The 12454-nt window shown below is 48.7% G+C and overlaps 7 protein-coding genes across 7 annotated transcripts; 4 read left to right on the top strand and 3 right to left on the bottom strand.

Annotated features, from left to right (window-relative positions):
- Positions 1-401: 401 nt before the first annotated feature.
- Positions 402-1312, top strand: N7489_001205 (uncharacterized protein; the record flags this gene model as incomplete). The annotated part of the gene is made up of 3 exons (XM_056706960.1): positions 402-958; positions 1016-1096; positions 1165-1312. The coding sequence occupies 3 exons, from the start codon at positions 402-404 to the stop codon at positions 1310-1312; spliced, it is 786 nt and encodes a 261-aa protein (XP_056571262.1).
- Positions 1313-1638: 326 nt separating this feature from the next.
- N7489_001204 (uncharacterized protein) lies at positions 1639-2371 on the top strand (the record flags this gene model as incomplete). The annotated part of the gene is made up of 3 exons (XM_056706959.1): positions 1639-1713; positions 1887-1916; positions 2045-2371. Coding segments are annotated over 3 exons (432 nt in total), but the record flags the coding sequence as incomplete, so codon positions are not given.
- Positions 2372-3511: 1140 nt separating this feature from the next.
- Positions 3512-4082, top strand: N7489_001203 (RlpA-like double-psi beta-barrel domain-containing protein; the record flags this gene model as incomplete). The annotated part of the gene is made up of 2 exons (XM_056706958.1): positions 3512-3634; positions 3705-4082. 2 exons carry the CDS (start codon positions 3512-3514, stop codon positions 4080-4082), a joined length of 501 nt encoding a protein of 166 aa, XP_056571260.1.
- A 144-nt stretch (positions 4083-4226) lies between these two features.
- On the bottom strand, positions 4227-5870 carry N7489_001202 (HesA/MoeB/ThiF family protein; the record flags this gene model as incomplete). The annotated part of the gene is made up of 3 exons (XM_056706957.1): positions 4227-5268; positions 5331-5544; positions 5630-5870. The coding sequence occupies 3 exons, from the start codon at positions 5868-5870 to the stop codon at positions 4227-4229; spliced, it is 1497 nt and encodes a 498-aa protein (XP_056571259.1).
- Positions 5871-6308: 438 nt separating this feature from the next.
- N7489_001201 (sugar porter family MFS transporter) lies at positions 6309-7914 on the bottom strand (the record flags this gene model as incomplete). Its single annotated transcript, XM_056706956.1, has 5 exons — positions 6309-6497; positions 6560-6868; positions 6951-7408; positions 7468-7782; positions 7839-7914. The coding sequence occupies 5 exons, from the start codon at positions 7912-7914 to the stop codon at positions 6309-6311; spliced, it is 1347 nt and encodes a 448-aa protein (XP_056571258.1).
- A 1083-nt stretch (positions 7915-8997) lies between these two features.
- On the bottom strand, positions 8998-10488 carry N7489_001200 (uncharacterized protein; the record flags this gene model as incomplete). The annotated part of the gene is made up of 3 exons (XM_056706955.1): positions 8998-10158; positions 10274-10327; positions 10390-10488. 3 exons carry the CDS (start codon positions 10486-10488, stop codon positions 8998-9000), a joined length of 1314 nt encoding a protein of 437 aa, XP_056571257.1.
- Positions 10489-10529: 41 nt separating this feature from the next.
- On the top strand, positions 10530-11959 carry N7489_001199 (uncharacterized protein; the record flags this gene model as incomplete). Its single annotated transcript, XM_056706954.1, has 2 exons — positions 10530-10598; positions 11555-11959. 2 exons carry the CDS (start codon positions 10530-10532, stop codon positions 11957-11959), a joined length of 474 nt encoding a protein of 157 aa, XP_056571256.1.
- Between the last annotated feature and the right edge of the window lie 495 nt (positions 11960-12454).

Genomic DNA, 12454 nt, shown 5'->3' with positions numbered 1-12454 from the left:
ACGGACGTCTCGTTATAGATACTTTGATCCACTTCTTAGTCTAATATGTAGACAGCAGAAAGGGCTAAAGAGGGCTTAATTCGTGAAAGCGAATTTTGCATATATATAGTCTTGGAATTAGTGTAGCATCGCGTTTGAGATATGTCGTAGATATAAGGAAAAGGGAACAATAGCGTGCAATAGTAACCTTGGAAACGAATAGTGCCTTATACTGGAGATTAGACATAGTTCGGAACAGAGCTGCTAAGCCGGTGCCTAGGGAGATTAAACTTTGGAATTTTCCAGCAGACTTTATGCAATGTGCCTGTCACCTCTAAGCTATGTATGATGGAAACAAATCCCCCATCACTTACATTCACCTGCCCTTATTATTACCATTCTTCTTCTCATAATCATCAAAAATGACATCCCCGAGGACCTGGTTCGACCAGGGACCTTCACGAGAGTGCTACGAGCGCGGCAGCATTATTACCACTGATGATGGAACCCAATGGGAAATCCGCGAACGCCTCAAGCAAGACGACATCCAGAGAGCGGCACATTCACCCATCTCACCCAGCCATGCTACTCTGAAACTGAGCTGTGTAAAGGCTAACGCGAACCCGAGCCGAGCATTTATGCGGGTGTATCTGCAGATCCCCCATGTCGGGTCGGAGTTCGAAGATTCTGAGACTCGCGCCGCGCAAGCCGATCACACCTTTCAGCCTGAGGAGCTCGAGGCATATACCACCATTAGCAATCACCCGACGGTTTCTAAATTCACACCGAAGCTGCTAGGATATAAGGTGTCGAGGCAGGGGCCTTCAGGCTTCGTTCCTGGTGGGTTTCTCATCATTGTTGTATGGGAATATGTTGGGGGATTTCCCCTTGGCGATCTAACTGGAGATGCGACTGGATATTGGTCTTTGTCGGGGCGCGAGCGTGCGAAAGTACGTGAACACTTTGAGAGGACCTTTAAGTAAGTCAGGCAATCTTAGTGGATCGTGGATATTTATTGACTTGTCGATGAATTTAGGGAAATCTCCTCTACCGTTGGTATCTGGCCCTTGCCTACTTCTCCTCACCGTCTAGTGTGGAATTCCACTACCGAGACTTTGTAAGTTTATCTCGGTGAAAAGTCCCCTATTATTGGTAATCATAGATCGTCTAACCTATCACCTACAGATTCTGGGTAGGATTCCGTCGTATCGTTCGGCAAAAGAACAGGGTCTGGCATAGCCGTTGTCTGCCTATATTTGACCTGGTTAAGACCCCGAACAATCGGTGGACACGTCGTGACTGGGATGGGGATACTTCAGGCTGGGAATACTAGCCATCATGCTCGTATCGCGATGACTAGCCTGGCTTTCACTGGAATATGGCAGCGCTGATGTATCATTTTCAAATTCAGCTAATTTTGATCTATCCGGGTTTCTACACCTGTCTTCGGGGACTGAAAGTATCAATGTGCGCCAGTATATAAATAACAGCTTATGAACGGCGCCGGTTAATGTGGCTTGGTTGAGATCGGCCATTGGACATACCCGAAGTAGTCTAGCGGAAGGGTGTAAGTCAAAACAGTGCCCGTAATCGGCATACTTCTGCCTGCTGTCATATATTTGGTTATTTGCTCTCTCCTCGTTTTCCAAGAACATCAACATGGGCTCGATGGTATCGTTGCCAATATCTTCGCTTTGGCAGAAGAAGGAATATCGAATACTTATTGCTGGACCCGTATGCTACACGTTCTCTCGCATCCTAAGTCTAGGATATTTGTAGGTGTGCTAACCTCCACGCTCTATTCGGGCAGTCTTATTCGGGAAAGACTACAATGTTATATACGCAGCTGAAAGTAAATGGAAGACGGTCAGTTTTCGTGGGTGAATGCTAACTACAAGTGTCTTTAGGACTACGGTCCTATTGAAACGGTGCCCACAGTAGGATTCAATGTCGAGTCATTCACTCATGGAGGCATAAATCTCTTTTGTTGTGTATGACTTTCTCACAGGCTCCTAAATCGACTATGTATATGTAAAGGATCGTCACTGATCTGTCTGCTGTATAGGATTTAGGAGGAAGGCAGAGGTTGCGTCCGGAGTGGACCGCTTATCTCACGCCCAACGCGATCATATTTGTTGTCGACTCCGCAGATATTACACTAGGCGACGGCGCCAACAATCTCGCGCACTTGCTTAATGAGGAATGTGTGCGTGAGGCTAGCGATGCCCCTCTTCTTGTGTTCGCCAACAAACAGGATTTAAAGGGAGCAAAGAGCCCGGTGGAGATAGCAGAGGCGTTACATTTGAGGGAACTAAGGGATCGAAGATGGAACATTGCTCCGTGCTCTGCTACTGACGGCGTAGGTATTTCTGGGGGGTATGGATTGGCTAGTGGTGAGTACTTATATCCCCAGAATCTTTCTCAATCCTATGTTTTCTCGGATACTAAACCTGTATATAACTATAGCAAGCTCTGAAATCTCAAGGGAAATCACAAAGGGAATAATGGCTACAAGCCCTGGGTGTACAGTCTGCCCTCACTACTCTACATGGTAGCTCGAGGCTACTCTTGAATTCCTCCAAACAGGACTATGAAGGTAACAGAGGAGGCATACGTTTGCTTTTATCTTGAAATAATAATTTGTCATCTATACGAAGAAGCTTTAATTATTGCCCTCGCTAAGAATTGAAGAAACCACGGCTTAAACCCATTGGACGAGATCGTAAAGATGGATAGCGATATTGTCCCATACGATAGACTTGGGTTCAAACAGAATTAAAAGCTGGCCATCTGTTACACGCCTCAAGATGTCTGTGATCTCCCGCTGGATTTTGTCCTGCAGAATCGAAGTAGTACGAAGTAGATATTATTCAGCGAAAGCCTATATCAATGCAGGTCCAAGGTGATAGATTTGCATAAGTACGCAGAGTAGAAGGCCCAACAAGTTATTGAGAATGGAAAGGGAGAAGGGCTATGATTAGTTGAAGATAGGCCCTAAAGTTGTCCTATGTGCCGAGGTGGAGTGTATTCTATGCCGAATGGATCGCCGAGTGTATCCTTCCTTTTAGGGATATATTGCTACCTCCGGTCTTCCGACTCTTCGTACGTTGTAAAACAGTGCTCTGCTGTCTGCACCATAGGTCTGCACCATAGCCTCCCAATTGATTCCAAAGTAATATTGTCCCAGAATATGGACATAACTGAATAGATCCGCAGTGCCAAGATGAGGGCTACTCTGTTTCTGTATTTCTCAATATATCGACAGCTACAGACCAAAATTCTCTCAAAAGCACTCCATCCACTCCGACCACTTCAGATACTCCGATGTATTTCTTTGCAGTTCCTTATGATACTCCGCGGCATTTTGAAGAGCGTAAATACATACTACTCAAGCACAGGAAACCTTCCTGGAGAAGTGATATAAAGACCGAACGAATCCGTGGCGATGTGAACTTATTCCCCAACTCCAGCCTGAAATTGAACACCAAAACCGCCTCTTTGTTGGAAAGCAAGAAGAAGTAGACGACCCACGATGATTTCCAGCGCAATCCTTGAGCGCAAGGCCATCACCATGATGGGATTCCTCTTGATAGGATTGGCTATGGGGGGCGCCCATGGATCCTCAAGAGACGATGACTTCTCTTGGCCTTGGCAAGTAAGTAATCAGACACGAACTTTCCATCCTTCCATTCTTCTTCCTGTTTCCACATCCACTATCCATCAAGGCCCATGCTAACTCTGCTCCCAGTTCCAGCCAGTGGAACAATACACACAGTCCCACCGCAACCCAGGCATTTGGTGGTGACCTAACCTGGTATGAGACCGGGCTTGGAGCGTGTGGCTGGTTTAATCGCGGAGGAGACCACGTTTGCGCCGTGTCTCATATTGTCTATGACCGAGCAAATGTAGATGGCAACCCCAACCACAATCCACTGTGTGGTCGGCCAATTCACATCCAGCGGGGCGACAGGGGTATAGATGTCACTCTCGTGGATCGTTGTGAGGGATGTGGAGAGTTTGACATTGATGTCACCCGTGGTGTTTTCGAGGCACTCGGCAACCTCGATGAGGGCCGTGTTCACACTGATTGGTGGTGGATATAGACCATAGAGCCATGGTTTGATAATCCTCACGAGCTCATTAAGTGTGAGGCGGGCCCTGAAGGCTCGCAGGTGGGTAAAAACAGGAGAAGGAAGGGATATATTTTGGATAGTCGTTTCATGTGAGAATCTAGCGGTCTGATTCGTTTAGTATTCAGGAAACGAGGAATCCACTTGTTCTTTCCATGATCGTAGTCCTCCGCGGATGTCACCAATGAATCTCTTCCCATGCTGATCTAGTCCTAGCTCTTTCATTTTCTTGACGACAATCTGTGAGTCGTTTCCTAGACGGCAGACGACGTAGATTGGGTTCGTAGACTCCGACGAGGCAACCTCAGATGGCAACCAAGAAGGTATTTGTGCCGCTTGTTGCTCATTATCGGCCCCCTGTGATCCCGCAGAATGACCCGAGGAAAGGATTTTCGAGATAGGAATGTTGATGCTATTCTCCAGACTGCAGATTCCAAATTGAGCTTCATCTCGGACATCAATTATCGAGTGAAGGCGCGACGAATCAGAGGTGACAGTTAAGCGTCTTTCGTTGTATTCTCGGGCAGAGATACGTTCTTCGGGACCAAGTAGCGAAGGCAAGCTTGCGGATCCACAAAAGAACACATAGTCCGTCGACCCTGATTTGATTGTATCCAGTGTGACAGTTGCCTCAGCAGAGCAAACAGCACAATTGGCCCGGCGCGAGCGAAGACGGATTGTGCGGACTAGGGGGGATGAGTAGGCGGAGAAGATATGCAGAGACGGGGGATCCCGTGGACGAGCTGTGGTCACATCTGAAGCTGCATCAATCTCAGGTGCAGTAATGACCTTGATGGCTTCGAGGGCTTGTAAGACGCCCATGGTCCCAACAACCGGACCTAAAATACCCCCGTCCGCACAACTGACCACGCTATCAGCCGGCGGTGGCTTCGGGAACACACACCGATAGCACGGTCCTCCAGTTTTGTCGCCCGGGGCGCGGGGCGGGTTGTTCAACACCATCAGCTGGCCCTCAGTCCGCAGGGCGGACGCAGAGACCAGTGGTTTCCCAAGAAGAACTGCAGTGTCCGAGATCAGATAGCGGGTCGCCGGGTTATCGGTGCAATCGAGAATAAGATCATAGTCCTGGAAGACTGCGGGTGCTGCCTCGGGCGTGAGGTGTGTTCGATGGGCAATATACGTGGGATGCGGATTTAGTCTGGTGAATGTCACGAGAAATTGTCAGCGTCTAGCTCAATGGTCCTATCCTGATCCACTCACTCTCGCAAGGACTCAATGGCACTATCCACTTTGTACTTCCCCACATTCTTCGTTCGGTGTAGCACTTGGCGATGGAGATTCGACACCTCAACAGTATCCCCATCGATGAGACCAATAGTACCAACGCCCGCACCGGCGAGATACTGCGCAGCTGGACACCCAAGTCCTCCGGCTCCAACGAGCAAAACCTTGGCCGATCGGAGTTTCAGTTGACCTGTTGAATCATTGAAGTCGCGATCAGTCCCACTGTTCAAGAGAGATAATTTCCAAAATCCCGCCAAAATGAACCCATAGCTTACCTTTCAGACCAACTTGGGAAACAATCATCTGCCGTCCATATCGTTTATATTCTTCCTGAAGCAACGGCCATCGTCTTCCATCACCATTCCGGTCCTCAGGTTGGATTTCCGCGGTTGTTGCGGTCTCCGCTTGCGCCGCTTGTTCAGCGTTTGCGAGGTCGCGTTTCAGACCGGCGAGTTGTGCTTCTGTCGCAGTAATCTGGGCGCGCAAAGAAGCGCATGTTTCATCGAGAGATCCCATTGAGATCGTTGAGATCGTTGTCGTCAACGCGTGCGGGAAAGAGAAATTGACGCGTGAGGGGCAAATCTCGAAGTTCCCCGCGGAATTTATTGTGGGGCTCTCTGCGCTGAGGTATACAACAGAGCTGATATTGTATTCCAATGTCCAAATCCCTGTCAAATGTTCATATTGAATGTTCATGTTCATCTATGTATATATAATGTAACATCCCTAGATTCATGTATATATTTCAACACAGGAGATGTATGACTCTATCATCCAGTTCACTCCTTGTGCTCTCTAGTCTCCGAAGTCTCTGTAGTATTCGGAGTGTCCGTGGTCTCAGCATGCTCTTCATGCATGACTTGGGTTTTATGCAATGTGTGTTCCACATCAGCTCGTCTCTGTTGTTCATCAACAGCACCAAAAATGAGATCCATCTCCTCCAGGGTCCGGCCCTTAGTTTCTTTGAAGAATACAATGACGAAGGTTCCCATGGCAAAGCAGAAGATTCCAAACATGAGGAAAAGTCTTCCAGCCAATCTTGTTGATAGCGCGAGGGGTAACCTCAGTGATGACGAAGTTAAATAGCCATTGCGTGGCAGCACCAAAACCGACACCGTAGGCGCGAAGACGAGTTGGGAAGATCTATCGGAACAAATAATGTTAGCATACTGCACTGGGTAGGGATACACTTTAGAATAACTCACCTCGCCAAGATACACCCAAGGGACTGGCCCCCAGGATGCTGAGTATCCGATGACATATAGATAGATCATCGCAACCATGGCGGTCGACGCCGAGGAGACGGATGTGGCTTCCGGATTAGGGGGATTGGTAGCCAAGACTGCTCCAATGATGAACATCATGCTAGCCATCCAGGCAGCACCACCGATCAAACTCTTCTTACGGCCCCAGCGATCGATACCAACGACCAGGAAGATGGCTGTCGCAACCACCTTGACTGTTCCGTAGATACCAGTGGCGAACAATGAGGAGTCTGTTTTGCTCAATCCGACCTGCAATGATGAAAAACGTTAGCTTCGCTAGTTCAGAAAGGGGCCAAGATGGTATGGCATGGAGAAGCTGTGGTGTACTCACGCTTGCAAAGATCTGAGGAGCATAGTATCCAATGCTGTTTGTTCCTGAAAACTGCTGCCAGAACATGAGGACGAAGGCCAGGAAGAAACGGTATCGGTTGCTCGGCTTCAGACATTCCTTCCACGTCAGACCCTCGGTAGCCTGCATTTCTTCGTGGATAGCAGCCGAGATTTCAGCAAACTCGACTTGAATAGCCTCACTGGTTTCAGGCTCGTTGCGAATGTAAACCAGGGACTGGAGTGCCTCGTCCCGACGGCCTTTCGTCATCAACCAACGAGGGGATTCTTTGAGGAAGAACAGTCCGATGAGCATCAGACCACCAGGGACAAGCTGGATACCAACTGGAATACGCCATTGGCTCGTACCCTCGGGAACATGGAGCGCAACGCCGTAGTTTAACCAGTAGGCGAACGTGCTACCGATAACCAGGAACTCCTGGAAGAGACCGGCAACACGGCCTCGGGTTGCCGGGGGGGGCAGTTCTCACTGACAAACACTGGGGTGATACTGGACATACCACCGATACCAAAACCGGCAATGACACGTCCGCCATAGATCACACCAATCTCATGGTGAGCTGCAACTTGGACTGCTGCTCCGACCAGGAAGATCAGGGCAAAGATCATCAGCGAGTATCGACGGCCCAGTCTGTCGTTCATGTAAGCAGCGAAGATAGACCCGAAGAAACATCCTGCTGTGAGTAGCGAGACCACATTGGAGGAGATGTGGGCGTTCTTCTCGTCGCTGAATCCAGATGACTCTAGGGGTAGGCCGAAGTCCCTTTTGAAACTCGACAGAGCCAGGACTGAGCCCATAACACCCGTGTCATAACCTAAAAAGAGCAAGTGTTAGCAAGATTCTGTAGCCGGAGTAACCAAATATACTAACCGAAGAGTAGGGAGCCCAGATAGGCCACCGAGGTCAGGATGTAAACCCGGTAGTTCTTGAAATTGACGAAACCCATCTTGAAGAAGACTGGGTGATCTCCCCAGTTAATGTATCGACAGAACGAAGATTAACCCCAGGAGACTTCGTAATACAAAGAAATAGGAAAAAAAGAAACCAAAGAGCGCCATTGGGCTCGGGTGGCATCGGGCTTTATATTTGACCTAGCGATCAATCGGTCTAACGGGAACCGGCAATATAAGCATCACAAGCAATTAAGTGGCTGCCATGGCATCTCGCCTTGGTAGCCCTTCAGGGCTGCCGAGCTAGACAGTCCGGGGGCCCCGGTGTGGAGACTGGGGAACGAATTGGGGGAATTGATGGCGGGGGAGACGAGGTACCGTTGGATGAGAAATATTGCCGGGACAAGTTTCTCCGTCCATTCAGAGATAGTCTCGATATCTTCCAAGGTTGCTCACGGGGAAGGACCATTGGTGTTGACATGGGATGGCTTTTAGTGGGGCCGCGAGGGCAAGGGAAGTGTCCGGGGATCGGTAATTGGTGGAAGAATTATACCCCTGTCTTTCCGTTGATTCTCCACAAAATCTTATAGTGAGTATAAGATCTGGGGTATGAACTGATATAGTCATGTTCCATATGTTATATGTTTGCCAATGTCTCAATCAACCGTAATAATTTGGAAAACTGTATCAAGCTTTCTTTAGGAATTCTATGAGACGCCGCCAGTCATTGTCTTTAGTTACCGACAACGACACAATAACATCTAATGAGGGCTTAGAATCCGAGGACTGCCATCAGGACATTACAGATAGAACAATCGCTCGAAGGTCTTGTCCCGCATGCTACAATCTTTCTATCATCGGAGAATAGGCTAAAAAAGTACATGTCCGATTGATAGCAACGACAAGATGAGTAGCCATGTGCCCTCTGGTTATGTATATATGAGAAGTCCACATGTGGCTGTATGATCTGAAACGACTTGTCGAGTCGGGAAAGACAAAAGACAAAGAAAACGATAAAATTAAGAAAAATGTAGCAGTCAGAAGTAAAGCCAAAACCAACACGAGCACTTCTGTTGAAGGTCTCTCGATAAAAGCTACCGCGAACACGTTGAGGTGTGGTTGGCATCAAGATGAGTTCCTCAGTACACCGGTGGTAGCTCAGTCGTCTCATAGATCTCCCCATTCACGAAACCATGGACATCTAGAAGCACCCGAATCACAAAATTCGAGTTAGCCGGGTCTGAGAATACCCCCTGCAGCACCTTCCACTGGGATCGGAAAGCGTCGATCTGATAATAGAAATTATCTGTCTCAGCATGATACGACAACATCATATCACACAAGTTCAATCCATACCCACCACAAGACATCATATGTCGAATGATATCACGGAATGATGCGCCGGTCCGGCATGCTCTAGGGTCTTGTGTCATCATCTGGTCCGTCGGAGGGAGCACTTTCCCTTCATGAGCGATACCTGCAAGGACGCGGCATAGGTCCATGTTCCCGTTCGTGTTTTGGTTTCTGTCCCAGATGACCTTTACTTGAATTGGGGCAGGGCCTTTGGGACCTTCCGCGAGGCGCGAGGAAAAGGATTGCTGAGCCAGCCTAAGGTCGTTGGGTCTTGGTCTAGTCCCTGTCGGCATCCCGCTGTCGTATATGATAGCCTTGTTCTTTGAGGAGACAACGAATCCTAGAGCCTTTTCCCAGGATTTCATGTAGGGAATCCATGAAACATATCCCAAGATTGTCCAGCAGCGGTCGAATCTGTCGCTTAGCTCGTTCCTCCAAGATATAAGCTGGGGACGAGGATGGAAAATATTGTCCAGTGGAATGTCGAGCTCCAATACCGCGCTCAGTTCACCGCGATATCTTCTTGTGCGGTGGAAATTATGCAGATCACTGGACATGGTGTACTCCTCTATGTCCTTGGACATCTGGACTAGATGCCATGCCATAATGTGTGTAATTCTCACAGAAGCGTTCTCCTCGGACTCCCAGGGGCGTTCCGGCCACACTTGGTAGGGGTCTTCGATACAGGATAATTCTTTGCCATCCTGGATGAGATGATTTATTTCAACTTTCAGTGAGGTAGTCTGCTTATGTGGTGCCTTAAGCCAGGTCTTGATGATAGGCCAGGACAAAGCGAAATGCCTGAGGTCGTGTTTGTGCCGAAGTCCAAGGTACACGGCAAGCTCTGCCTCGTCACGGGAATCACGTAGGAACTTCCTGAAGTTACCGGGGTCATCGAATGTGTGCTCAGGATGATTCGGCGCACTTGCCTCAATGGGTTCCGGTGCCTTTCCTCTCCGAAATTAGCCGCTGTCAGATACGGGGAATTTCTCAATACCCACAGGTCCCAATGGACCTTCATATTGGGATGAGAGGACTGAGAACAGCAGCAATTCATCTTACCTTGAGTGAATCGATCCTGTCTGGCTCCCTCTGGGGGACTTTCATATCCCTGGGCTATGGGGTTGTGAGTAACCGGCATGCATGGTCTCAAGAACAAGGCACTTGGGAAAATGGACCTTCTTAGACCTCAAGTTGTGAGAGGGTGACTCGGCCCGTTTTCTCTTGCCCTTCTTATCGGTTGGATGGACAGCAGACAAGCCTGCTTCCGAACTCATACTTTCGCTTTTGGAATTTGAAATGATGTGTAAAATATAGGATGGTGGCCTCTAAAGAATCCCCAGGAAAGGAAAGTGCTCTGAGAGATATGGGAAATGGCCCTGAGAAGGTGAGAGAAAAGAATTGACCGACAATATGAGAGGCGAAGTGTGGTTCTGTACAAGGGGCAGGTGCACACAGGAACCGGACAAATGCTTGGGAGAAATTGGCATCGTTCTCTCATGTAATCTCGCATAAAGATGTTCCAAGGTCGGTTATGTGAGTTATTGGATTTCACCTTTTCCTTTCAGTTCTTACATCTGTTGCAATTAATCCGGATATAAAATATATCACGGTCGAGTCAAAAGGATGTGTCTGCAGGCTAACTCTAGCCCTATGTTGCTACTCTTTTTCGTTGCACAGGGCAAGTCTGGATCTGTAGAACCTGGATTATCGGTGGGAAGTGAGATGCCACTCGTTCCAGCCATTTAGCCCGCTTTGATAGACCACGATGTAGAATGGAGGCCGCAGTTCAGACCAGGGTACGTCCACCCAATGATTAGATGTTGCACTGAAGCGCTTACTGCTTGCTTAGGCTTTCTCAGACCCGTGAGCTCTCTTTGCCTCCTTTGCTGAGGGTCTCGTTTCGCTATTTTTGGCAGTCTTCTCTTTGCGGCCAGTGTGGTGTTTCCTCCCATCTCCATTACCTGCCCTCCTGATTTCAAGTAAGTAGAGAAACCGACATCACTCTGCTGGTGAAAGCAGATGCTTTGTTCTCTGACTTCGAGACACAGTTTCAGCGGCACTTAGGCCACGAGGTTTGACCTCCCAATATCCCAATCTGAACAATCAATAAAATGTGGCCAATTCGAAGCATCGAACCGAGAGAAGCTTGATGGCTTGCAATTGACCTCTGAGTTGGAAGTTCCTTCAACTTGATTTGGAAGGCACGACAGGGGAGCGATGCCGGGTCCCTTCATCAACGCTGTTATGAGACCCGTCGGCAAAAGAAAGGCATCAGATATCGTTGCAGCCAGCACCAAGGTTCATATTATGGATTACTATTGATCTCTAACATTAAGGTAGGCCACGTCTTCGCATCTCGACTTCAGACATGCCATAGTCTCAGAATTGAACTGTCAATGGGAATCCGTCACCGAAGGCCGAACTCACGTCGCCGAAGCTAAACACACAGAGACAGCCACAAAGCACAACACCGCTGACTCCAGTCCAACGCACAAGCCCAAATCCAAGACAGGCCCAGATCACAGCAATGTCATCCGCCTCCGAGTCCCAATGAGCTTTGGTGGCAAGGGTAGAGCGCAAGATAAACTAATCATGTGTCGTCTCGTAGGACTCCTTGTCGGCTTTCCGTTTCAACCATCGTCGGTATGCCAAGAGTGCTATGATTCCAACCACGACGATGAAAACGATTACGAAGACAAGCACCACCCCGCGGTTCCTGTTCGCCCAGTTGCCCTTATGGCCTGATCTTTCTACAATTGAATGGAGAGACACGGATGCGGACTTGGTGTGGTGGACTATTCTGATCGCTGCCATGCTGCCGGGACGGTGTTAAGTCGAAAGTGAATTTCTGTCTCACAGGTCAGTCGCCGGTCAGGTAATGGACTCATCGTGCGTCGTTCAACATCTAGCAACCGCTCATACCTCGTTGCACCAGAACCACTTCAACGTAATGACCAAGCAGAGCCTCAGCCAAAGCAACGACAGAAAGGAATATGTCGACGGCAATAGGAAAGACACCTACTGTCACACCAATGAAGAGAAACGAACTGAGACAACAATGTGGTTCAAACTGGCAAATTGCGATGGAAAGCTCAACAAGTACTTCAGTAGACGGCGGTGATGTTGCCGAGGGAATATTGAGACAGGTAATCAGGGTCGTCAGGGTGGCTCATTTTTCATGGGAACCTCCGGCACGCGACGGACAAGGAGCATTGCTAATCAATGATGCCGATTGCCCTG

This window comes from Penicillium chrysogenum, assembly GCF_028827035.1.
Source record: "Penicillium chrysogenum strain IBT 35668 chromosome Unknown utg000001l_segment0_segment0, whole genome shotgun sequence".
Lineage (NCBI taxonomy): Eukaryota > Fungi > Ascomycota > Eurotiomycetes > Eurotiales > Aspergillaceae > Penicillium > Penicillium chrysogenum.
Note: the sequence above shows the minus strand (reverse complement) of the source record. Positions and strands in the feature narration are given on the sequence as shown.